General features: G+C 41.0%; 1 protein-coding gene across 2 annotated transcripts in view; it reads left to right on the top strand.

Annotated features, from left to right (window-relative positions):
• RUFY2 (RUN and FYVE domain containing 2) overlaps positions 1-25,609 on the top strand; it is a 2,497,315-nt gene that overhangs the window by 2,344,242 nt on the left and 127,464 nt on the right. For both annotated transcript variants that reach the window (XM_044055761.1, XM_044055762.1), the window contains one exon: positions 21,321-21,415. In XM_044055761.1, coding sequence (XP_043911696.1) covers positions 21,321-21,415 — 95 coding nt within the window. The remainder of the gene's footprint in view (positions 1-21,320; positions 21,416-25,609) is intronic.

Here is a 25,609-nt window from a genome sequence, read left to right as displayed (position 1 = left end):
ACAGGGACAAAAACCAGACAAAATGTGGTCTGTGCTGACTGCAAGATGATGATTTGAATAAGATGATCCTGTAGGTACTCACTCCTACTAGACATCCTAGGAGATAGGAGATTTTTATTTGAATTCTGGCTTCTTCTGAGGTATTCAGGTATTTCAATTAGTAATCAAGTGTCCCAAGAGAAAATCAAAGACTGATTGTAAACATGATGGAGTGGACTGATACCAGAAAACAATGTGGCACAAGGTTTGAATGCAGATTTGACCCACTCCCACTTTGACTCTAAAAACAATCTAAAACTATATGTCAGTAATCACTAGCATCATGTATATGAGGTACGTGAAGCCAGCTCTGTGAGAGAGTTCTGAATGTGCCTTTGGTGAACTCAGTTTGAGTAGCAGATTGGGTGCATGTAGGAGTTCACTGGAGAGGTTGGAAGTGAGCAGCCATTGCTAGCTGTCCCATCAGGGGAGGTGATTTTGCCTGCCATACAAGTGACACCACACACTAGCTCATCGTGCTCATGAAGTGAAGTTAGATCAAAGGTGTCGTTTACTATGGTGTGTATGTCCTGTATAGTATATTTGAATTGCCAGTAACTTTACTTCAAAATTTGTTGTAACAGAAAAACAGCTAGCGATCCAAACTTCAGCCAAAGAAGTCACTATTATTTGCCAAGAAATACAGAGTTCTATGTCAAAAGATGACAAATTCTTTATTGTAGGTAAGCGCTTTCGTGGTGCTGCTCACACCACTTCATCAGACCTTTTACAACCATGCATCACAGTACTCTATACTTTATACAAAAATTTGAATCAGCCCATTAACTTAATTGATTCAGTTAAATAAATTAACTTGTTAATAACTTATGAAAACCTTCTATCAAAGCTATGCATAGAGTGCACAAGCTCAAACTACTATAAAAACATATATAAGAAATGCATATATAACAAATAACCATATGTGTATGAATGTAAAGGCACAATAAAAAGTCATAAAAAACACTTATAAAACTCATGTATGCATACTTTTAGACCAGTGCATTCATACAAAAATAAAAATATAAAACAAATACATGCAAACATTTCTCTCTTTCTGCACCTAACCAGAAGGGTGCTTAGGTATTATTTATTATATAACTGTTCCAAATTACTTTTGTACGATCAAATCAAAGGCCTTTGTCAAGTCTTACCTACTGCAGTGCATTCACATTGTTAAACCAAGGGGAGCTTTGCATACAGAAGTATGTTCCCCCTTGGAAGGCAGCAACTGCAGTCTTGAAGGAACTATCAGGGGGAATGGGTAGACTGCACCCCTAAGGACTAGCAAGCTGGCCTGCTCCTTCCCACCAGACATTTACCATGGAATGGAGGGTTTCTCAGCCAAGAGCAAATGGGATGTAGAGCTCTTACCTTGCCCAGGGATATCCTGTTGTTGTTCTAGAATGAATGGGCCAGTTTTTTTGAAGGTATTATGAGATGTGTGTTGAATGGTTGAAAGTAAAGGCAGTAATCAAAAGACCCAGTGGCAGTCATTCATTATTGGGATTTCTGGGTCTGAGGCAGTTATCTCATGCAGTGGGAACAGCAGTTAGAAGTGTCATGCTCCTTAAGCAGTTAGTGATTGAGGCTCCAAAGTTGTTATATGGCAAAGCTAGTGATGTGCTAGGACAATGGCAGCCAGTCTGGCTTTGGAGCAGTGCAGCTGTAAGTGGGTACAAAGTTCACAGCATGGCACACATGATAACTTGCTTTGCATAAACTGAAAAAGAGCTATTGACCATTGCACCTGGATGTGAACAGTTCAACAAGTACATGTGTAATAGAGCAGCAGATGTGGGATCAGGTCACACACCATTGTGGATTATCTTTTATAAGCCACTACATAAGTCTTTGTGAGGCTTCAGTACATGTTACCTTCACCCCACAGGTTTGATTTCACTGCTGTGTACAAACCAGGCATGGAAATGTGCATAGCACATGCATTATCCAGAGCATGTCTCAAAGAACACTGGCCAAATTTACTGCATTAAGATGTGGAAGTTATGAGAGCAGTTCCATACCTACCAGCAACTGATGAAAAAGTCATGACTTTGTCATTTTCAGTGTGACGGGTAACTACAGATGTCCTTCCTTATCACTGTTGCAGTATTCATAACATGGGGGGGGGAGTCTCCTGCCAAGGATAGCCTAACATCCGTCCAGCATACCAAAGTCTTTACATCCTTCTGGCATCATATGTTAGACATATGCTCCTCATGCAGGTGTAGTGCATAAAGGTGATGTACATATGCTCCATACTCAGTACTTCTTTGCTGCCAGTCCATACACCACATTTGAGCATTTGTATGAACGCTGTTTGCTAAACTGGTTTTTGCCAAGCCATTTGCACATTACTCCCCTATTGGGGTTCGATGTTCTTCGTGTTTCACTGTTGCAGTCATTACATTTGGGTAATCTGCTGGCAGGTTGCCCTCAGTCGGCCTGATTAACAAAGTCTTGAGTCCTGTGTCGGTTGCTGTCCCTTCTTCCATGACGTCAGGTCGTCAGGGGTATAAAACATGCAGCCGATGCCATTACATCAGTCTTTCTTGCCGCGCGGTGCCTGAAGCAGAAGCAGTTCGCAAGTGCCAGTCAGCAGACTCCTGAAATTTTCATTTTTGAGTTTCAGAACCAAAGTCTTCAACTAAAAGCTAAGTACCCCATTGGGGAAACTTTTTCTTGCTCCTTACCGATGTCAGTAAAAGTTAATAATTGTATTACTTGTGGGAAGCAAATACCTCATAAGGATTTTCATTTGTACTGTATTCCTTGCTTAGGCCCTGACCACGACATAATTTGCTGTCAGTTTTGTGCTTTATTTAATCAGCGCACTATCTGTCGTCAGTACATTTCTGCTTCTAAATATTTTGGTTCTCGGTTTAATTATCCAGAAATGACGTCGGTTAGCAATCCGACTACCGGAATACCGAAAAAAACGCAAAGAAAAAGACAGAGACTGGCCGTTGAGGTCCAAAACTACCGATGACGCTTCTCCTAAGCCAGTCGCCAGTTTGCCGGTACTCAGTGAGGCGCTTTCGCAGCCCCTGATACCCGCTACTTCTGATTCGCAGGCCTCACCTGAGACCCATTCGGAGTCCGCTATGCCGTGAGATGCTTCACCTATGGAACCCATGGATGTCTCTACCTTGGATGGGTCCGGAGCCACTGTGCAGGCACCGGCTTCTGAGGGTGTATTCAGGCCTACAGATGTGTATATTAAACTGACGCCACCTTCAATATTGCTGTCTAAATCTCGATCTATGTTTAATAAAATGACGCCCAGGCCACATGTTCAGGCCCCTATGCCTAAAAAACAAATGATCAAAATGGCTGTAGATTTAATTACTCTAATCAGGGGTAGTCAACCCCCCCCCCTTCTAAGAGGCCTAGGGCTGAACTTGACTATTAATCTTCTGAACAAGACTCTGTTTCTTCTGACTGTTCTAATGAACAGGATTTGTCCAAACCTACTTATGAGGACTCTGATGCAGAGGATTCCATTCCTTCTGCTTCTCCCCCTGAGGATTTTTCTTTTGGGGAAACTTTACAGACCTTAAGGGAGCATTTCCACTGGGAAAGTCAGGATTTTTCTGAATCCAAAAAGAGGCTTTGGGATTTCCTTCTTCTTCCTCAGCACAGGCCTTTGGCTATACCTCCTGTACTAGACATTGTTAATGATGTGCTTTCAGAATCCAGTATGGCCCCTGATTCCCTGCCTCCAGCCCCTTGTAAGCCAGACAGATAATACAGGGCTCCTGACTATCACAAATTCCTTTTCAAAAATCCTGTTGCGGATCATGAAACAATTTCTCAGGGGCCCAAGGGCATTAAGGCTTTTACTGCTAAAATTCCAACCCTTCTGATAGTGACTCCAGGGCACTGGATAGATGGGGTAAAAAGGTTCATACTTCTGCAACCTTGGCAATCAGGGCTTTAAACTGTCAATTCTATATGCTCAAATATCAACGGCATATCATGGGATTGCTTAAACAGAAAATGATGTTGATTTCTGACTGTGTGGAAAATAAGGATTTACAGGATTTATTGCATTCAGCTGAACAAGTTGGAAAACATACTTTGCAATGTGGTTTTGATTCTTTGGAGGCCTCTTGCAGGGCTGCTGTTACCGGGTCTGTGCTTAGAAGACATGCTTGGCTTAAGGAGCAATATCTGCCTGATTATGTTAAAGCAAAATTGTTGGATGCTCCTTTGCAGCAGGACCACTTGTTTGGCAATAAGGCTGAAGAAGTTCTAAAAAAAGATGGAAGATAAAGCTAAATCTATGGAAATTGTGAAGGATTTCTTACATGTACAGCCTCTAAGATATAGTAGACACTGGCCTACTAAGAACTGGTCCTTTCCAGTTCCTTCCAGACCCACTCAAGCCAAACCCAGACATTCCAAAAGCACCAGGTTTCAGTCCCAAGGGACTTTCAGAACTAAGCAATGGGGTGCCTCTGTTTCCAAATCTGGAAGTATCAAGACACCTCCCTAATGTAAACAGTCTCAATGACTTCCCTTTAAAATTACCAAGCACTTATCTCTTAGCCGTCCCTTTGGGGGGGAAACTGGCTCTTCATGCAAAAAACTGGCAACTTATAACCCAGGACAAATGGGTTTTAAATATAGTGTCCCAGGGATACAGATTTCATTTCCACACGTTGCCAACTCCAAACGGATGGCCAGACCTGCCCCCAAATCAGTGGGCAGAGGCTCAAAAACAAGTACTTTCCCTCCTAAACATGGGGGCAATTCAACTAGTACCAGAAGAGGAAAAGGGACAAAGTTTCTATTACAAATTTTCCTGGTACCCAGACAAGACAAATCATGGCGTCCAATTCTGGACCGGTCTACTCTGAACACATTTCTGGACATTCCAAAATTCAAGATGCTGACTATTCACTAGTTACTTCCTATGCTAGGCAAAGATGCCTGGTTGGCAACTCTAGATTTAAAAGAGGCTTACCTGCATATCCCAATCGGGGAATCTTGCAGAAGATTCCTCCTCTTCAAAGCAGGCTACTTGCATTATCAGTTCTCTGCACTGCCCTTTGGCTTATCTGCTGCGCCCAGAGTATTTACAAAGTGCCTGGCTCCAGTAATTGCATTTTCCAGGCGAAAAAATATTCAAACATATCCATACCTGGACGATTGTCTAATTCAGGCAGAAAACAAGGCCATTCTTCTAAAACATCTGGCGTTTGTAAAAAGGGTTCTAATTTGTCTAGGGTACACCATAAACAAAAAGAAATCTCAACTGGTACCCTCTCAAAAAATTACATTCCTGGGTGCAAGCTTGAATACAACTGCCCAGATGGTTTTCCTTACGCCAGAAAAGCAACTTCATTTGGTGACTTATTTCAAGCAGGTTGCCACAAAAACCCTGCTATTTGCAAGACAAATACTGCAAGCCTTGGGGTTCATGGCCTCCTGCATTCTTCTAATTCCATATGCAAGACTGCATATGAGGAAACTTCAGTTGTACTTAAAAAGTTTATGGAGTCAACGTTGTCACAGCCTGGAAACAATGATTCCTATCATTCCTTTCCTGCAACTAGAGTTCCTATGGTGGGCAGAGGCCTGCCACCAAAACAAGGGACTGCCATTCACACCACCCCCTGCTACCCAAACCCTAACTACAGATGCATCATACTATGCATGGGGGGCTCATCTGGCAGGGAAGTGCATTCAGGGCAAATGGAGCCCAAATCAAATGCACCTTCATATCAATCAAAAAGAAATGCTAGCTGTACAGAATGCTCTGACAGCCTTCAAGGACTACCTTCATCCAGGACAACTAATGGTAAAGACAGACAACACCACAGTTATGTGGTACAAGCAGGGGGGTACACATTCCTACCCCCTCTGCAGACTAGCCATGGCATTGTGGAACACAGTCTTGAGCTATCAAGTACAACTACAAGCTCAATTCCTGCCAGGAAAGCTGAATATTTTGACAGACAAACTAAGCAGAAATCTCATGGACCCACACGAATGGAAACTGGAACCACGGATTTTCAACATGTTGACATGCATATGGGGGATCCCAGACATAGATCTTTTTGCCTCACCCCAGAACTACCAGTTGGACAAATTTTGCACAAGAACTCCTCACAAAAAAGCCTGGAAAGTGGATGCTCTGTCTTTCAGCTGGGAAAACCAATCACTCTGTGCTTTTCCCCCTCTGCCTCTGCTCTCCAAAGTTCTACTAAAAGTCAAAACAGGACAAGCCAAAAATGATTTTAATTGCTCCAGACTGGCCTCACCAACACTGGTACCCACTCCTACGCAGTCTGTCACAAATTTCTCCATGGCACCTGCCTCAGACACCATCCTTACTGTCTCAGCAGAACAACCAAATTCTGCACCCTCAGCTCCAAACATTGAATCTTGCAGCTTGGCTAATCGCTTAAATTCCCCCTTAGCATCCCTCAGCAAACCTGTGATGGATGTCATTTTGGAGACGAGAAGACCTAGTACTAGAAAATCTTATGCTGACAAATGGAAATGATTCTGTGTCTGGAATCAAGGGATAAGCACAGCAGTGCTCAGTTTACCTCAGATTTTGCAATACTTAACTGAGATGCTTCACAAGGGCCTGTCTTTTTCTTCTATAAAAATCCATGCCTCAGCCATTTCAGCTCATTACAACACAGAACCCCCCCTCTTCTCTCATCCTCTGCTAAAGCAGTATCTCAGAGGGGCCAAAAACTTGAGGCCACCCAGGAGAGCTCCAACCCCTGCCTGGGACCGTAACTTGGTATTGGAGAAACTCGCTCTCCCTCCTTTCGAGCCAGCTGCTACTGCAGACTTAAAATTTCTTTCCTGGAAAACAGCCTTCTCAAAGCAAACCATTTCCAAATGGATAAGCCACTGTATTCATTTCTGCTATAAGCACCATGGAAAACCTATCCCCCAAGGGATCAGATCTCATTCCACCAGGGCTGCATCTACCTCTACAGCCTTTCTCAGAGGTGTTCCTACCAGGGATATTCTAGAAGCTGCTACCTGGTCTTCAGTTCATACTTTCACCAAGCATTATCATTTACCAATTTTCTCTAAATCCAGAGCTGGCTCTGCCACTGCTGTTTTGCAGGGCCTTATAGCCAGCCCTAATGCTGCATAAATCCATCCTCCCAACCATAGCTTTGTGAATCTACCTAAATGTAATGACTGCAACAGTGAAACACGAAGAACAGTACAGTTGTGTACACTTACCATAAATGTAGATGTTCGAGTGTATTCACTGTTGCAGTCCTGGTTACCCTCCCTCCAGCCCTCTGTTTTTCTTACTATGCCTCTACTTTCTTTTATTACACTTAAAAGCCTTTTTGGTGTATTTGCTTTTGTCTGGAGGTATATTTTTGTGTTTTAAATTATTTGTATATATTTTGCTCCCCATATGGGGGGCACCTGACATCTGGGACAAAAAAAACTGATGTAATGGCATCGGCTGCATGTTTTATACCCCTGATGACCTGTCGTCATGGAAGAAGGGACAGCAACCGATGCAGAACCCAAGACTTTGTTAATCAGGCCGACTGAGGGCTACCTGCCAGCAGATTACCCAAATGTAATGACTGCAACAGTTAATACACTCGAACATCTCCATTTATGATAAGTGTACACAACTGTACTTTCTTTGTCTCACTCTTTTTTAATTTTTTTTGTGTACTTAGGGTTCATGTCATTCAGGAAGGAAAAATGTCAGTGTGGGTGGCAGATTCCCCATAAAGACCATCATGACAATTGTTTATTCAGGCTACGTGCTTCTCACAGTCATACTCATTGCTTCATTTTTTTGTTCCTATAACACTTTGCAGTCTTTCCTCTTTATCCATTTATATTGAGAACCAACATCTCAAACTGTTGACCCAGGGTACCATGGCCAAATCCACCCACCCTGAAGTGCAGGCTTCTCTTAAAAAAAGACCAAAAATTCTTGGTCTGACTCTGCCACTGTCCAGCCTCTGCAAGCATCTCTCTCTCTCGGGTTGAGTGAAAACCTCAAAAACTGTCTGATGCTGATGGTTTCCTCTGCTGCAAACCTGTCAGAGGCTGGAAAGGAACCACCTTCTCACAAATCCTCTGAGGCAGTGCAAATGTGTCTCTTGCAGATGTTGAGGGGGAAACACAGCTGACTATTTCCAATGGGCCCAGGGAATTCCACAGATTCTCATTAGGGAAGAGGTCCGTAGTACCCTTATTGAGTCTAGGCATGGTTCAGAGCCTCATAGTTTGGTCAAAGCTGATGTCCCATTAAAGAAGAAGCAAGAGACTAAGCACATTCCTTCCACTGCTAAGGATCCTGAGAGAGAATGCCAGGATTTTACCCAGGGTTTCTTCAGTGCCTTGATGGCTTTAAGACCACTTTAGGGGTATCTGTTCCTGCTTTTCCTTGGCTCTTTACTGTAGCCAAAAGGACTAGGGAGTCTGATTCTTCTGATGAGGAGATGGATTCAGGAGATGAATCATTGGCCTATTCCTCACAAATTACCTCTTCTTTGAACATTGGGTCTGTGGAGAAGGATTCCTCGAGTCCTAACTCTCCCTTTGAGGAGTTGTATTTTGCGGACACAGTAGTTCACATGATGGATCATTTTAAGTGGGATTTCTCTCTCAAGTCACTGATATTCAAAACGGGTATTATGAGCCATTGCAGATGGACTCTTCTGAACCTTCTGCTCTTCCCCTTGTGCTGGATGCCTTGTTGGATACATTGCAACTGCCTCTTTGGCTCCTGATTCCCAACCTCCAGCCCTAAAAAGCCTAACCATTTTTAAAAAAGCCTGGGGACTCTACTGCTACAAGTGTCTTTGAGCCCATGCTGTAGTCTTTCTGATGACAAGTCATCTAAGCTTTTACCCTCTTACAAACTTCGTACTTAGGGCCATTAATTATCAAACCCATATGCCTAGGTGTGTTTTGGCTCTTTTGTCTCAGCTTGGGGGAGGTGTTTATCTGACCTTCCTGACTCTGAAGGTAAGACTGCTGCCCTCCCTTTATTGATTTCCACTTCTCAGCTTGCCTGTTACTCCATCTGATGCAGCTGATGCATCCTCTAGGCCCGCTGCTTCAGGTTCAGTTATGAGGAGGTACTCTTGACTTTGCCTCCAGGCTTTACCTCATGATATTAAAGCCAAGCTTCTATATTCTCCTTTGGATGATCAGACTCTTTTTGGTATGGCTGTGATTTGTTTGGGAGTCTACCAGGCAAAGGTAAAGTGATACAGGGTCTTAAATCTTTGTTTCTCCCATACCCAAAATTCAAAGACACTATCCTTCTAAATCTGCCTTTGTGCGCAGGCAGCCTTGTCAGCCTTCCAAGGGGAAGAGTGTTCTTAAGCATATGTCCTCTGATAAACCATCCCAGACTTCTAAACCTCAAAAAGTCCCCTTTTTAGGACAAATCTGCATCTTTCTAACATATTTTCTCCCTTTCCCGTCAGCCAGGTTCCCCTGTCTCTCAGGCTTTCTCTGTCTCTTCCTGTCTGGCAACAGATTATTTCAGACTCTGGAGTACTGTCCATTATCTGTCACAGTTATTTTGTGGTATGGAAATCCCTTCCACCCTTCTCATTTCTTCTTCTACCACCTCCAGAGCAACTTCCTAATTTTTCTTGGATTCTGCAGGATTTAATGAATCAGGGCGTAATACAGCCCATTTCAGAATCCCAGAGAGGGACAGGGTTTTACTCCAGAATGTTTCTAGTTCCCAGAAAAGAGGGATCTTGGAGACTGTCCCTAGAACTCTCCTTTCTAAATACTCTCTAAAGATTCCTTCCTTCTGGGTGCTTTCCTTCCAGACTCTATTTGCCCTCTTATTTTCACAGTCCTTTCTGGTCTCCCCAGACCTAAAGGATGCCTATTTTCATATTCCCAGTCAGACTGTATTCAGGAGGTTTTTACATTTCTGGTTTTCTCTCCTTTTCATTTGTCTGCTTTGCCCTTTGTGTCGTAATCAGTCTATCCAGCTTCCTTCCTTTTCTTTCTTTGCAGTCTAGTAGTGAGATTTTTCACACCTTGGATCTACATACAAGACAGAGGCTGTCTGCAAATCTGAGCAATTTTCATACCAGGACATTGGGTGTGGTGGTTTCAAAGAAAACCATCTCCTCTTGGATTTCTAAGGCCATTTCTTTTTGTTATTCATTTTCATGAAAAACAGCTTTCTGCTTCAGTTAGAGCTCATTCTACAAGGGTGGTGGCTTCTTCTGGAGCTTTCTTCAAGGCTTTCAATACTAGATCCATTCTCAAAGCTGCCACTTTGTCCTCTGTCCACATGTTTACTAAACATTATAAGTTGGATGTCATTTCCAGAGGCAGGGCAGGATTTGCTAGGGTTGTCTTTCACTGGTTTGTGGCGGGTTCCTCTGTGCCTTCCTAATTCTTTCCTTTTAAGTAGCTTTGATAATTTCACACGTTATGAATACTATAACAGTGATAAAAACATAGTAGAGTTGTGTAAAATCTTACCATAATGGTAGATGTCTTCTTTTCACTGTTGCATTATTCAGTCCCTCCATCCTGCCCCCTTTTCTCTTTCTTCTGTTGTGAACTCTCTGCTGGCTGAAGGGTCTTTGACTGTGGCGTTTCATTTTCCCTCTGGATGTGCACAATGCCCTTCTTTTCACTGTTGCAGTATTCTTTACATGAGAGAAGTCCTCTGCCCAAACAACCCGATGTCCAGCCAGCTTACAACAGCTTTAGCTACTGCAAGGTACATGGGACATTTGCACATATGTGTTGACATAATCAGCCATAAAAGGACATCTACACATACAGTCCTCAGAACTTTTCTGCTGCCATTCAAAACGCTTGATTCATATGTCATTCTGCTGCCTGATTCCATTGGTTGCTGCCAGCTTTCAGATAAGTGGCCCCATTAGGGATTTATTTCTTTGCTACTGCCTTTTGTATTTAGTTCATGTCATCCAGGAAGGGCAAATGTAGGTGTGAAAGGCAAATTCCACATAAAGACAGCCACGATCTTTGTCTTTTCTGCGTAGGCCCCAACCATGACCACCGTTCTTGTTCCATTTGTCAAGCCTTTGCTCTTAAAACTTTATGTAGCTGGCTTTTGACTTTGAATCTTTAATTTTTAGAGAATCTTTGACTTAAACATCTGACTAAAGACATTATTGAGGGTTCCGGGGGTCGTTAGGCTGAGCCATTTTTGAAGAGGAAGGTTAGCAAGCCTAGGCCTGAATCTTCTTTGACTGTGCCTCTTTCCACCGACATATCCCTTGAGGTTAGTGAAGACCTGGTGTTACATTCGGAGGTTGGATCCAGTTCCTTGGTGGGTACCTCATCGGAAGCCATTATGGAGTCTGACCTAGGCACGTCCTCAGAGGCAGTGCAGATGTCCATTTCGGACAGACAGGGGGAACAACAGCACATTGTGCTAGGGGGCCCTGGGGATGTTCCTCCTACTCCAGCTAGGGAACAGATTCCAGAGTCAGTCACAGACATTAGGTCTACGTCGGGTTGTTCTGTATCTCATCATGCAGAAATGCATGTTAAGAAAAAAACAGAAAACCAGACGTTCTCAAGCCCGTTCCTCTCCTCAGTCTGGCTGGGATACTTTCTGTCAGGGGATGATTAAGGCTTTGATGGCTTTGAATACTTCCTCTGTTGTTTCTATTCCTTCTTTCACATATTCTCCTGTTCAGAGAGTTAGACAGCAGGTATTATCCGATGATGATGATCATTCTTCCTTTGATGAGGATTCCTTAGTATAGTCTACACAAATTACTTCCCCTTTAGAATATGCCTCTCCAGAGGAGGAGTCCAATGGGGGAGATTCCCTTGTAGAAGAGATTTCGTTTGGAGAGAGAATTAACAAAATGAGGGAATTTTTCAAATGGGACTGCCCAAAAATTTCTGAAGAGCAAAAAGAGTATTATGACCTTCTACAGATGGAAGTTTCTTCCCCTTCCGCTGTGCCTCACATTTTGCCAGCTTTCATGGATGCTTTCACTTCCTCTTCTAAGGCCCCTGACTCTCAGGCTCCTGCACCAAAGAGACCAGACATGTTCTACAAGGTGCCTGATAACTGCAAGTTCTTGTATAAGTGTCCTTCAGCTGATCCAGCATTTGTTTCCATTGCTTCTGACAGGTATTCCAGGTTGTTTCCTTTGCTTCAGACAGGTATTTCAGGTTCTTTTCTTTTTCTAAACTTTTTCCATTGCTTCAGACAGGTATTCCAGGTTGTTTCCTTTCTCTAAACTATTTCCCTCTGATAAGGAGAGTAAAATTCTGGAAAGACTTGGTAAGAAAATTTATACTTATTCAACTTTAGCCATCAGCGCAATGAATTACCAAACTCATATGTCCAGGTACTCATTAGCCCTACTTTCTCAGGCCTCTCAAGCTCTTGTTCAACTTCCAGATTCTGACATTAAAATTCAGGTTATGTCTTTTAGCAGCTTCTTCACAAGTGACTAGACATTCAATTAAATGCAGTTATGTTGCGGTTGAGACATCCTCCAGAGCAGCTGCATCTAAGTCTGTACTTTGAAAGCACTCTTGGTTGAGGTTTCAACCATTGCCAGATGACATTAAAACAACATTGTTAGATGCACCTCTAGAGAAATCTGCTCTTTTTGGTTCTGCAGCTGCAGACTTATTTAAGGCCTTGCAAGAGAAGGGAAAGTAACTTCAAGATTTGAAGCACTTTTTTGTTTCTGTTTCAAAATTCCACAGGAATTTTCCTACAACATCCTTTGTTAGAAGATCAGCATGCCCATGTTTCTCTTCAGCTGCTTCTTCTAGACCTAAAAAGACTGCTAAGAGACCTCCACAATCTAAGACTCCTAGCTGTGTACCTTCATCCCAGCAGTCTTTTTCCAGCCAGGCCAAGTACTCTGTGACTACCAGCCTCTTCCAAGTCTTACCTCTCTATCTCTTTGTCTCTCTCTCTCTTTTTCCAGCTTGTGCAAGGATCACTAAGGATTCTTGGCCTTTTTCCATTATCCAACAGGGATATTTCATGACTTGGAAAAACCTCCCCCCTTTCATGTGGGTTCCACAGCCCCCCACAAACAAATTGAATTTGTTTCCAGAGGTTCTCAAAGAGTTACTTTCACAAGACACAATTCAACATGTGGCAATGGATCAGAGAGGCAGAGGTTTTTATTCAAGAATGTTTCTTGTCCCCAGAAAAGATGGTCCTTGGAGACCAGTTGTGGATTATTTCCCTTGATTCCCCTTCAGTCTTACATGGCCTCTCTAGATATCAAAGATGCTCATCTTCACATCCCCATCCATCCTCTTTACAGGAAATGTTTAAGTTTCTCCGTGGCTTCTTTACACTTTCAGTTCTCTGCCTTGCCTTTTCGACTTTCAATTGCTCCAAGGGTATTCACAAAGTGCTTGACCCCTGTGATTAGTTTCCTAAGGATTGAGGGTGTTCATGTATATCCATACCTGGACGATCATTTTCTGGCTCCTCTATTAGAACAGCTGACTCAGATTCTGCAGTTTGCCATCCTTTTCCTGCAAAGTCTAAGATTCACCATAAATTTCAAAAAAATCTTCCCTGTCCCCTTCACAAGACCACATATTTCTAGGGTGCAGGTTCAGAACAGACCTTATGATGGCTTTTCTTCCAACAGACAAGATTCAGTCTCTCTCACTTCCTTCTTTGAAAACCTTCTTCCTCTTTCCTCCATTACAGCCAGTGAGTTTCTGAGACTTCTAGGTTTCATGTCATCCACAATACCCATGCTTCCTTTTGTAAAATTCCACATGAGGAAATTTCAGTGGTACCTAAAATCAGCATGCTCATCCTCTGTGATCCCTGTTCTCCCATTCCTAAAAACTGAGCTTCTTTGGTGGGTTCAACAACTTGCTCTGAATCCAGGACTTCCTCTTCATCTGACCCAGCCTACTCAACATTTTTTTACAGGTGCTGCAGATACAGGTTGGGGAGAAAAATTTGCATCAAAGTAGGTACAGGGCCTTTGGTCTCTCTCTCTCAAAGGAAAGAGCATATCTGTATCAAGGAAATGAGGACTTTTGTTCTAGCTCTGCAGGCCTTTCATCCTCTCGTTCAATCAGGTCCTCTGAAAGTGTTTGCGGACACCACCACTGTTCTCTGATATGTCAACAAGCAGAGGGGACAAAGTCTTACCTTCTTTGCAGGTTAGCTCTCATGGCATGGGAATTGGCAATTCAGTACAAGGTGACTTTTCAAGTGGTTTATATCCATCCACTCACATTAAGCAGGTCCATGACTCAATCTCAAGAATGGATGCTTTACAGGGATGTGTTTCTGGACTTTGTCCACCGGTGGGGTACTCCTGTTCTGGATCTGTTTGCCTCCCCTCTGAACAGATAGCTTCCTCTATTTTGTGCCAGACGCCCACATCCTCTGGCTTGGAAGTTGGACACCCTATTTTTTCACGGAAGGGGCTGTTTCTTTATGCATTCCCCCCTTTCCTCTCATTCAAAAGGTTAGCGGGACAAACCAAAAATCTTGCTGGGGACTCCTTTTTGGCCAAGACAGCATTGGTTCCCTCTTCTTCTGAATTTAGCCAAGGGCAATCATAACAAGTTAAGTCACAGAGTCTACCTGTTCACACAAAACAAGGGATCTCTGCTTCATCCACATTTGTCAGCCCTACAATTGACCCTGTGGGTGATCAACTTTTGATTCCTTTCAGGCACATTTTTTCAGAGGACGTGCTTAGGGTTCTGCAGGAGGCCAGGAAGCCCAATACTAGAAAATCTTACTGATCCAAACGGAAGGCATTTTCAATCTGGTGTCTTTCATGTAATCTGGATCCTCTCTCAGTGGATGTTCCAGTGGTTCTTTCTTACTTGTGTGAGTTACTTAATAGTGGTTTGACTTACTCCTCAGTGAAAGTTCACTTCTCAGCTGTTTCTGCATTTCTGCCATCATCTCCACCTTTGGCTTCCAGATTAGAAGTAAAACTTTTTCTTAAAGCTGTCCTTCATATTAAACCTCCCAGGAAACCAGTTCCAACTCCTTGAGATTTGAATTATGTTTTAGAGGAGCTTACTGTGGCCCCTTTTGAACCTGCAGCCTCAGCTTCTGTAAAGTTTTGTACTTGGAAAATAGTTCTTCTGTTAGCTTTAACCTCTGCTAGGAGAATTCTGAGATTCAAGCTTTGATGGCTTCTCTACCTTTCCTGTATTTCCAGAAGGAATAGGGTCTCTGCATACCAATCCTTTTTTATGCCCAAGGTGGTGAATCAGTTGTCTCTTAATCAGTTTGTTCAGTTGCCCATTTTCTTCACGTCTCCTCAGTCCTCCACTGAGTGGATCTTACACACCCCAGATATGCATGGACAACACAGATTTTATTTGGATAAGACTAAGGCTATCAGAAAGTCTGATTAGCGGTTTGTTTCTTTCCATCCCAGGGCTCTGGGTTTGCCTGTCTGTAAACAGTCAATTTCTTCTTGGATTTCTAAGGCAATTTTGTTTTGTTATGATTTCTATGGTAAGACTCTTTCTGCTCCTGTTAAGGCTCACTCCACTACGTCTGTGGCCTCCTCAGGTGAATTCTTTAAAGGCCTGGATACTAACTCTATTTTAGAGGCTGCTATATGGTCTTCTGTGCTTACTTTTACCAAACATTACAAGTCAGGCACCATTTCTAGATAGATCTAGAGCAGGGTTTTCTAGAGCCATTCTGCATAGCTTTGTTGAAATCTCTTCTGTTCAAACTTCCTCTGCTCCTTCCTCCTCCCAGGATTCCTACTAAGCTTTGGCATTTTCCCACATGTAAAGAATACTGCAACATTGAATAGAAGGACATAGAATAGTTGCGTAAAATTTTACCATAACCATAGATGTCCTTCTGTTCTATGTTGTAGTATTCTGTCCCTCCCTCCTCCCACCATATCTTGTTTCTTTCCTTGGATGGCATTTTATTGCTGCTTAGTTCTGGTGTTCGTTCTGGGGCATTACAGTTCTGAGGATTGTATGTGTGGACGTCCTTTTATGGCTGACATTGTCAACACATACCTGCAATGTCCCACGTACCTTGCAGTAGCTAAAAGCTGTTGTATGCTGGCCGGATGTCGGGTCACTTCGGCAGAGGACTTCCCACATGTAAAGAATACTGCAACATAAACAAGAAGGACCTCTATGGTTATGGTGAGATTTTTACACAACTATTCTTTCTCATATGTACTGGGTTGCTCTAGTTCACCTGGGGCACTTCAGAGTATGGAGCATACGTACATCACCTTTATACCCTACACCTGCATGGGAAGCATACATCTGATGTACGAAGCTAGGAGGATGTAAAGGCTTTGGTGTACTGTTTGGATGTTGGGATGTCCTTGGCAGGAGATCCCACATGATGTGAATACTAACAGTAAAACAGTAAAAAGAAGGATGTCTACTGTCAGGTAAGATTTTACACAGTTGTACTTGCATAGTACCTACCAGATGACCAAGACATAGTCCCATAAAGGCAGTACCAGTTCATCTGTTACACGTATAACAAAAATACATATTACAGGGACTGTTGTCATACCCAGTAAAGTGATTGAGCCAATCCAGCTACATAAGGGGATGTCGGAAGGAATCCATTAAGCACAATTTGACATTCCATTAAGCACAATTTGACATTCCTGAGTGCAAAGAAAATGCATATGCCATAATGTTCTCTCACCTGGGATTTCTCATCAACTTGAACCGTGACAAATTTGACATTTTTTTTAATCATATCATAAGACCAGTTCTAAAGCCTCTTTTATACTATGTACATTTTTGGACAGACTACAAAAGAAAGTATCTGTTGGTTTATTTCAGTTTGAGGTCAGTCAGTATCTCATGCATGCTGATTACTACTCAAAGTATCCTGAAGTCTTTGAATTAAGAGATGCATTGTCATAACCTTTCATTACAATGAATCCACATTTCCATGCCATGGCATCCATAGTATTCTCATTTCTGCTAATAGCTCATTGTCTTCCAAGAATTTCATGCATTTTCCCAACATTCAACATTATTGCCTCACATCACTAAGGTATGCCCAGTCCTGATTGGTCATGTAAAGAGAGTTATCCAAACACAGAACAGTATTCTGAAAAAAAGATGTTTCCAGCTCAAAACGAGAGTGCTGTTTATCTGATTAAGTGTAGAGACAATCCATTATAACCCACAGGGCTTTCATCATCACGACTTTGGATGGAGAAAAAAATGTGAGCAAGTTGCCAGTGTCTGTTCTTCAACACTCAAAAAATGCCAAATGTGCAGTTTGCCTGGCAGAAAGTTTAAAAGAAACAAAAGTAGCTCTAGGCTTCAGCACTAAGACTTTGCCTGAATTGAGACCTGAAGAGCTTTGGGAGTCCAAAATCCAACTGGCAAGCAATTGAAGCAAAAGGTTAAATGTTGTAGTTGGTCATGCAAACAACTTTCTACTTTGCCAGGATAAATGCAGGTCTGATTTTAACATGTAAAAGGGTCAAGAAACTTCCTTGCAGGACACTTAGGTTTGGAAACTGCAACACTGCATAACTAAGTGATCGTCTCACATCTGCTTTGTGATACCGTATCAACTGGAATGGACTGGTCTGATGTACCTGCTGTAGGCCAGCCACTGGATGTGTCCATTGAATTTGCCATGACATCATCACCATCTAATACTAACTGTAAGCTGTCCAGATTTGGTAGTGTACTTGGAAAGCCATCCAAATGGAGCAGCTTTACTGCATGCTTTGACAGCAAGGGCTGAGCTATAATGCTACTATCTAATTTCTGCAGATTCTTATCACATGGGCAGCTTGTGCATTGTTATTAGACAGTCCAGTGATTTGTTGGAGTGACATGCATGGATGTTCTTTCATAGAAAAACTTACATCTGTGGTTTATTCCTTCAGAATATAGCAATGTAATTGGGAGGAAATGGAAGCTTCATACCTTTATCCTAGGGCATTGTACTGAAAATGTGTTTGTGGAATTCGGTGACAGTGGGTACGGGGATTTTCCTTTTCCCCATTGTTGTGCAGTTGCAAAGTGTGGTTGTTGGGTGCAGGTGATGCAGGGGGCTTACCCCAGTACAAAAGCACTTGTGTGTTTTTTTTTTTTCTTGGATGACTTTCATTTGAAGTGTTGAATCTCAGTGTAACATGACATCAGTGATGCAGTATAGATCCAGTTGCACAAGTGATGTAAGTGATGCATCTATGACATATAACATCCCTCGTCTATAGTATAATTTACAGGGGCTTGTTTGTCTCTGTGTAGTATTTAACTCCAGGAGAGTGATTGTAATATGTTGTAAGCGTGAATTTTAAGTGTCCCATAAGGTAATGGTTTAGTACTTCAGTTAATGTCATGTCAGTAAAGTGAATGGTTGCTCATGTTCTGTTTCTTGGATGTGTGCCTTATTATCTTGATGTAATCTGCCCACTAAGTTAATTTGAATCTGCATGCTCAGAGGCAGTACACCTTTTCCCCAATCTAACCTGTTTGGCCATATATTGAAGGTCTTTTTATTAGCGAAGCCTTTCTGCTTTAGGTGTTTTTTTTAAACACCTTTATTAAATTATCACTTTACACATAGACAAACATACATTAACAGAAAAGAAAAGACATTTTAACATTTTCCATTTAATTACAATACACAGCACATATGTTTTCTTTGCTACTATCATCAGTCCAAAATTACAAAATATTGCTGAATTCCTGCCTTTCCTTAAACCTCACTCCTCCTGAACATTATTATGCTTGTATTTTTCCAACAATGTCCATTGACTTTTATGTTGTTTGCTCCTTCCATTTTATAAAGTTCCCTCTTCCAGTTCTTGTGTCTGTTTTATAATATTCAATACCTCAAGTACAGTTGGTGTAGACTTTGATTTACATTTTGTAGTAATTCCATTTTTTGCATCTGCTTTGCCTGCTTTCGTAGATATCAGACAATCTGCAGCAACTCCTAACCTAGACTAAAATGTAGTACATCTCACCAGCAGTCCTGTAAACATCTTTCCCTATATGTCTACGTGTTTGGCAGAAGACAAGCAGTCCTCACCTAACCCATTCTAACAAATAACCACACAAACATAGGGTGGTTCTTGTCTTAAATTCTACTTCAGAAGTCAAATAAAGCAAAAATCAGAATAAGTAAATATAAAACAAATATTGCCCTTTGCTTGCACAAATACAAACTAAGGTTGCTTTGTACATTAAGCTATTACTTCAAAAGCTAAGAAGAATAAAAACATAAGAGTAAAATAAAGAAGTATGAATCAAAAACAAAAATGTCCTTAAAAAATACTTTATTGAATACCATGAAATGTGAAAAATGTTAACATCCTACTGTATCAGTACCAGACATTTGTTGCAAAATAAATCTAAACAGTTGTCACACCTTTCTCTTAATGAAGAGCATAGCAGCACTGTGAACAAAAACACATAAAAACCCATTCTAAGAATTGCCAGACTGAGGAACAAAACCTAAAATAAATAAAAATAATAATAATAGTATACTGTTTACTTTACGTTCATATGTTGCGTGCTAAACTAAGCCAGAAATTAAGTCTACAAATTTGGAGCACTCTACAGACATCTAGTCTGTAAAACACCAGAAATCTGAAGTGGTGAAGGAAGTTTGTAGACCTTTAAAGCATATAGTTTAGCAATCAAACAGACTTAGCGTAATAAGTTAACTCATATCCTGCTGTTAATGCAAAATTAATAAGGCATATATCCATCCTTTGAAGTTGTAGTAGCAGACCTTAGCTCACAGTGTATTCCATTCACTCTGCCTTCCTCATTTTACTGTGTTGTCAAAGTCTAATCAATCCTTCATGAAGTCCTATCCACAGTCCATATAATCCAGGTTCATTCAGTAGCTCCAGTGTCCATTGGAGCAGGCTGGGGAAGGACTGCTGTGCCTATCCGAGGGCTGCTACAGTTGGTTCCCGTGCAGGACTGAATGACTGTGCTTACAACAGTGGTAGCTCTGCCCACTGGGGGTAGCATAAGTGGTAGTACTCATGCCTTTGCTGTTAGCAGACACTAATAGAAGTCACAGCCATGGCATGAGTAGGAGTTAGATTCTTCAGCAACAGGATCACAGAGTGGCCAGCTTCCTGACATCCAGCTCTTACATCCAAGGAGAGGGAACTGGCTGATTAGGCTCTTATCCCAGGCAATGAACCAGTGGGTCATAGGGCTCTTGTCCTCCTTGACTAATGAACAAGCCTGGAGAAATGGATGGGCTGGCTGGATGCAGGTAGGGGAGTCAGAATGGGCTGGCTGGATGCAGGTAGGGGGGTCAGTGGGGAGTTGTGTAAAGCAGGGAAACTAAGTCATTCTTGAATGAAGGGGATTGAATGCCATGTGACTTGAGGACATGCTGGTAATTTCAACAAATATCTTCTCTAGTCCTGGTCATACTCTGTAATTTCTGTATTCCTTCAGCAGTTTGCAAGCTAACTGTCTTAAAAAGAGACATTTCTGATATTTCTGATGTTAACTTGTCTAAGTGAGAGAATTGGTGAAGTTTGGGACAAACCTCTCAACCTCCTAGCACAGAATATCTAGACAAAGCCAAAAATAGGAGGAGGGTGCGGCAAAGGCCAAATTCTTGACAGATTTGTAATATTGTTCTTGTAAACTTCAAAGGCTGCTAGAGGAATAGATTTCTAAGGGATATGAAGTCTTAAACTCAAGTGTCTGTCTTTATTTGATGATTACAGACATCAATGATTTGTCAGAAAAGCACAAATTGTGTGAGGGATAGACCAAAATATCAGGTAAAATCAGTCTGTGAAATGCAGGAAAGTTGAGTGGTATGTTTGACAGTGATCACCAATCCGTACCAGACAAAAAAAAAAAATAAACAGGCTGAGAATTGAATTTTCAGGTCTTTTGGATTGTTAGGTAAATCCAGTCACTTCTCAAATCTTCCTTGACAACCTTGAGTAGTTTGCAGTAAGTCGGGGTCAGTTGTGGGTTTAAGACTCTCACACATGACATCTTTCCTATAGGCTTTATAGCTAAATTGAAAGATCGTATTGCTTCTCTGTCAGGTCTTGAAGAATGTGATCTCTTTAATATTGCCATGTTGCCTTTCAGCTTCCTCTGTTTGTATGTTCATGTAATCTTAAGTTTCATGCCTTTGTAAGACTTGGTGTGAACAATATTTCCTCTTCTTCATATACTTGGTAAACTTTTAAAAAGTTGTTTTATAAGAAGATTTGAACCTTAACTAATGCAGCACTGATTGATTATTTTTTTGTAATTAACTACATCTGTATGTATCTGTTTCTAACTAGTGTTTTGTTTTTCAGGTGTTCCTCGATTTGCAGGATGAAAACATGCAACTCAAGGGACTCTGTGATGACCAGGAGCAGGCTCTCCAAGAACTGGGCTGCAAACTTAGCGAGTAAGTTTTCTTAAGTCTTCTCTTTTCTTAAAGGGAAACTTAGAACTGCATTTCACTTAGCACTAATGATGCTGATAAGTAATTTGGGAATGCAAATGACATTGTGGTAAAGTTTTTAAACCAAATGAGTGCATTGTCTTATTCATGTGATGAGAATCTAGACAGAATTCTATCATTCTAATGACGAAAGGTATGATGAATATTAATCTGACTGATTTTCTTTAAAAGGATTGATAGACGTGTCTGGACACACCCTCTGTGGTTGAATCACCAGTCGGGATCACATGGGGGAGAGGTCATGTCTGTGAGGGGGCAGGGCCATTGATTATTCACATGAAGGCATGAAAGTCACACAGGGCCCTATTGCATACCTGAACCTGTCAGATACTGTGAGCATGCTCAGAGGACAGTAGGACTTAGTACACAAAATCTAGTCGCCTTCATGTAGAAAACTGCTCCCATTCCCATTTAACCTTGTCTGTGACCTTAATGAACAAATGACCTGTACATTCCCATTTAACCTTGTCTGTGACCTTAGTGAACAAATGACCTGTACATTCCCATTTAACCTTGTCTGTGACCTTTGTGAACAAATGACCTGTACATTCCCATTTAACCTTGTCTGTGACCTTAGTGAACAAATGACCTGTACATTCCCATTTAACCTTGTCTGTGACCTTAGTGAACAAATGACCTGTACAACGGTCACTGTGGAGAATGATTGGGCTTATGGTGTTATCTGGAGAGATGGGCTTAATGGTTGGCAAGTAGACTGGGCCAAAATAAAAACAAAAAACCAAAAGAAAAAATGAAAATGTTGACCTTAGAAGCAGCAGGTAGCGTTTCAGATTTACACATATGATTCGAAGACTCTGAAGGAGATACTAGTATAAGTGCTATATTCAGAAAAGTAGGACAGAGAAACATTGTATTTGACATGTACATCTCTTGTTAGAAAACTCACCATTTCAGTATGGCCATACTGGATTCTCAGGCCTGAGTATAGTATTGGGTACGTAGTTGATGCACGTCTTCCAGCCTGGCCTGTGGGTGTTTAAGCCAACCTGCAACAGATGTGGAGGACAGAGCCAGGCAATGCAGGCTGTGCTAAGCACATAAGTGGCAAGACCGTAGCTTTGGTAAAAGTACCATTAGACTTGTCTCTTTACCAAAAGGACCTCAGCTGCATTGCAACTGTATTTTTTTACTGGAAACAAACACCTCTTCCAGTTTTATTTTTTTAAGAAAAATTTTATTAATTTAACATATTGCAGTACATACACAGAAAAGAAGAAATTCAACATCACATACTGCAACATACAGTATTGGGAATACATTGAAACATCAAAGTAATATACAATTAACACATTAAGAGTCACGGTATTTCAACAGCAACATTTCAAGCCTATCCCAACTACTAAAAGTCTTAGCATGATTTATACATCTTATTCTGATCACTTCTTTTTCAGTTTTACATATTATCACTGTTAAATTTAAGAAGCCTTTGAGTGAAGGAACTGAATCTGATTTCCAGATTTTTTTTTGTCATACTTTTCTAGCTATTGTCAGGAGACTCCAGAACATTTTTTTGTTCTTTGGCTTTTACAGATAAAAGAAGTGGAATATTCATTAGTGTTATTGATCTAGTTAAAGAACAATTATCAGACCATAATCCCTTAATAAACATACTTATCTCTTCCCAGTATACATTTAATTTTTCACAGTCTAGAAACATCTGTGTCCAATCAACTTTTACATATTTGTTATATCTCCAACAGACTGAAAAAGTTATTTTACTAAACTTAGAGGTTTTATAGGGTGTAACATTCTGTGTGCAAAACTTTCCAGTATAAACTTGAAGAACTTTGACTCATTTAAGTAAAAGTTTTATTCTTAACCTCTATTAAGTCACTCAATCCACTACTGTCTAAAAAGTTCCAGAATTTTGTATCATAATTATTATTTATAATTAACTTGTATAACTTGGACAAGCTTCCTTTGTAGGTGAATTTGCCTTGAATGATAGCCTTCGTATGTTCTTATAATGGGGAATAGTGCTCTGTTCCTTTTCACTCGTATTATCTATAAATTAATTTAATTTCTTACTGATGGATAATATTAACTGGTTAACAGAGTCATCCAACTTATAATCTTCAATATTCTGGTGATTTAACTTTTCCTTTTTCAAAGCAATCAGACCATAATACTAATCCATTCCTTTTTAGTAAATTCATTTTAACATTGTTCTGGATTTCCTTGCATCTAGAGTTGTGTGCAATGGAAAGTATATATTTGATGTTAATGGAGTTTTAAAAACATGTTTTTAACTGTTTTAATAATTGATTTCATATATGCAGAGTCTGAATATTGAAATGAATTTCTTTCTAAGATAAATTTTATTAATCAGATGAAAGGGTTGTTATTTATAATTTATCATATTTGGTAAACGTGTAAGAATTTAGTAAAATCTGCTTCAGAATGGTTTTCCATTGACTAGTATAAGTTGAGTCTGTCCAGAGTGTAATAGAGTTAAAATCTGCAGCAATAGAATAAGATTCTACATCTAGGAAGCTAATACCACCATACTCCCATAATCATATATGATTTCTGGGTACTTACGTATTATCGCAACCAGATTTTCAAGGATTTCTGTAAGCAATTATTGGCTTTTTAGGATACCATAAGAATGAAGTTAACATTTTTTTTTCATTTTCATTAAAAGTTTTTTTGTCAGGTATTAAAGCTGTTGAATGCAATATGTATATAATCTTGGGTAATATAATCATTTTAATAAGTATTAACCTATCATCAAAAGTAAAACAACATTCATTCCATTTTATAATACCTCTTCCAGTTTTAGATGATCTAAGTTGCAAAAACTCTCAAAACTCTCGATGTGAAGTTGTTAAATCTCACCATTTATTCTCACTGATGGGTTCGTAGCCCATCCTTGGCTCCGACACGACCGATAGCAAAGCTCAAGGTTTGCCAGTAGCTTGAGACCAAGCCCCTTATCCCACAATGCACTGTCGGAATTACCTCAGGTCTAGTTTGCCGCGGCAAGAGAGATCTCGGTGATCCAACTAGCTTGGACCATTTGTTGGAAAAATAACAGCAAGTTTTATAAAAAACCTTTCCTGTTTGTTACTAAGATAGTTGTGTGTTAGTATTAGGTCATTTCTTAATTAATCTATAGCGTAAATAGTTTTAAATAGTTAGTGCCTTGTTGGCTTCTTGGTTTGTGTGGGCCTTTAGCCCTGTTTACTCTTATTAGTCTTTCTAATAGTCAGGGTTTTTCTCTTTAGCCCTATATTTGTAATCTATAATTATATTGTTATAGATAGTGCCCGGTTTGGGCTTAGTATTTTTGTGGGTCTTTACAAGTGAGTAAGGACTTTACTGTCTTACTTTTTGTAGTTTACTGTTTGTTTTATTAACTATGTCGGATGAAAAGGAGAAATCCCATCCTAAATCAGGATTCAAAAAATGCCCAGACTGTGGGCAGAAAATGTTCGTCACTGACGGACACATTCAATGTGTCTACTGTCTTGGGGCTAAACGCCTCCAAGACACTTGCAGCATTTGCCATTCTTTTTCTTCAAGAGTCCTCTTGGAGAGAAGGAGGAAGCTAATAGACAGGGGATTGCTACAGCAATCTTTTTCTGAGGTGTTGAGTAGCCATGAGGGTACTAGCACGTCCTCCAAATCCTCAAAATCCAGATCTTCAGACAAAGTGACAAAAAAGGCAAAAATTTCAGAAGGAGGGTCATCAGTTCCACAGACCTCGGAGCCGAGTGTACCTTTGATTATGAGCCAGCTGTCAGTATTGGAGCCGGTCTCTGAAGTTCCTTCTTCCCCTCTGCTCCAGTCAGCACCTTTGGTGCATTCAGCTAAGTCCTCAGTCAGCCTTTCAGATTTGGAAACGGATCGGCTAGTGCAGAAGCTTTTACAGGCACCAGGACTTGCCAAATTGTTGTCGGCCCCGACCAGCTCGGTGCCGAAGACCATGGAACTGGATTTGTCTACTCCTCCTCCGAGCCATACTGGACTCTCGGAGCCGAAGGAAACTGAACCGATGATTGTCGAACCCTTGGAGCAGATACCCGCACTGGTGTTATTGGCCCCATCTACTTGGATGTCCTTGGTGCCGACCGAGGACTCTAGGAGCTGACGCTCTCCCATCTGGTCCGGGGA

The sequence above is a fragment of the Protopterus annectens genome, chromosome 14.part0 (assembly GCF_019279795.1).
Source record: "Protopterus annectens isolate FY-2018-M chromosome 14.part0, PAN1.0, whole genome shotgun sequence".
Lineage (NCBI taxonomy): Eukaryota > Metazoa > Chordata > Ceratodontiformes > Protopteridae > Protopterus > Protopterus annectens.
Note: the sequence above shows the minus strand (reverse complement) of the source record. Positions and strands in the feature narration are given on the sequence as shown.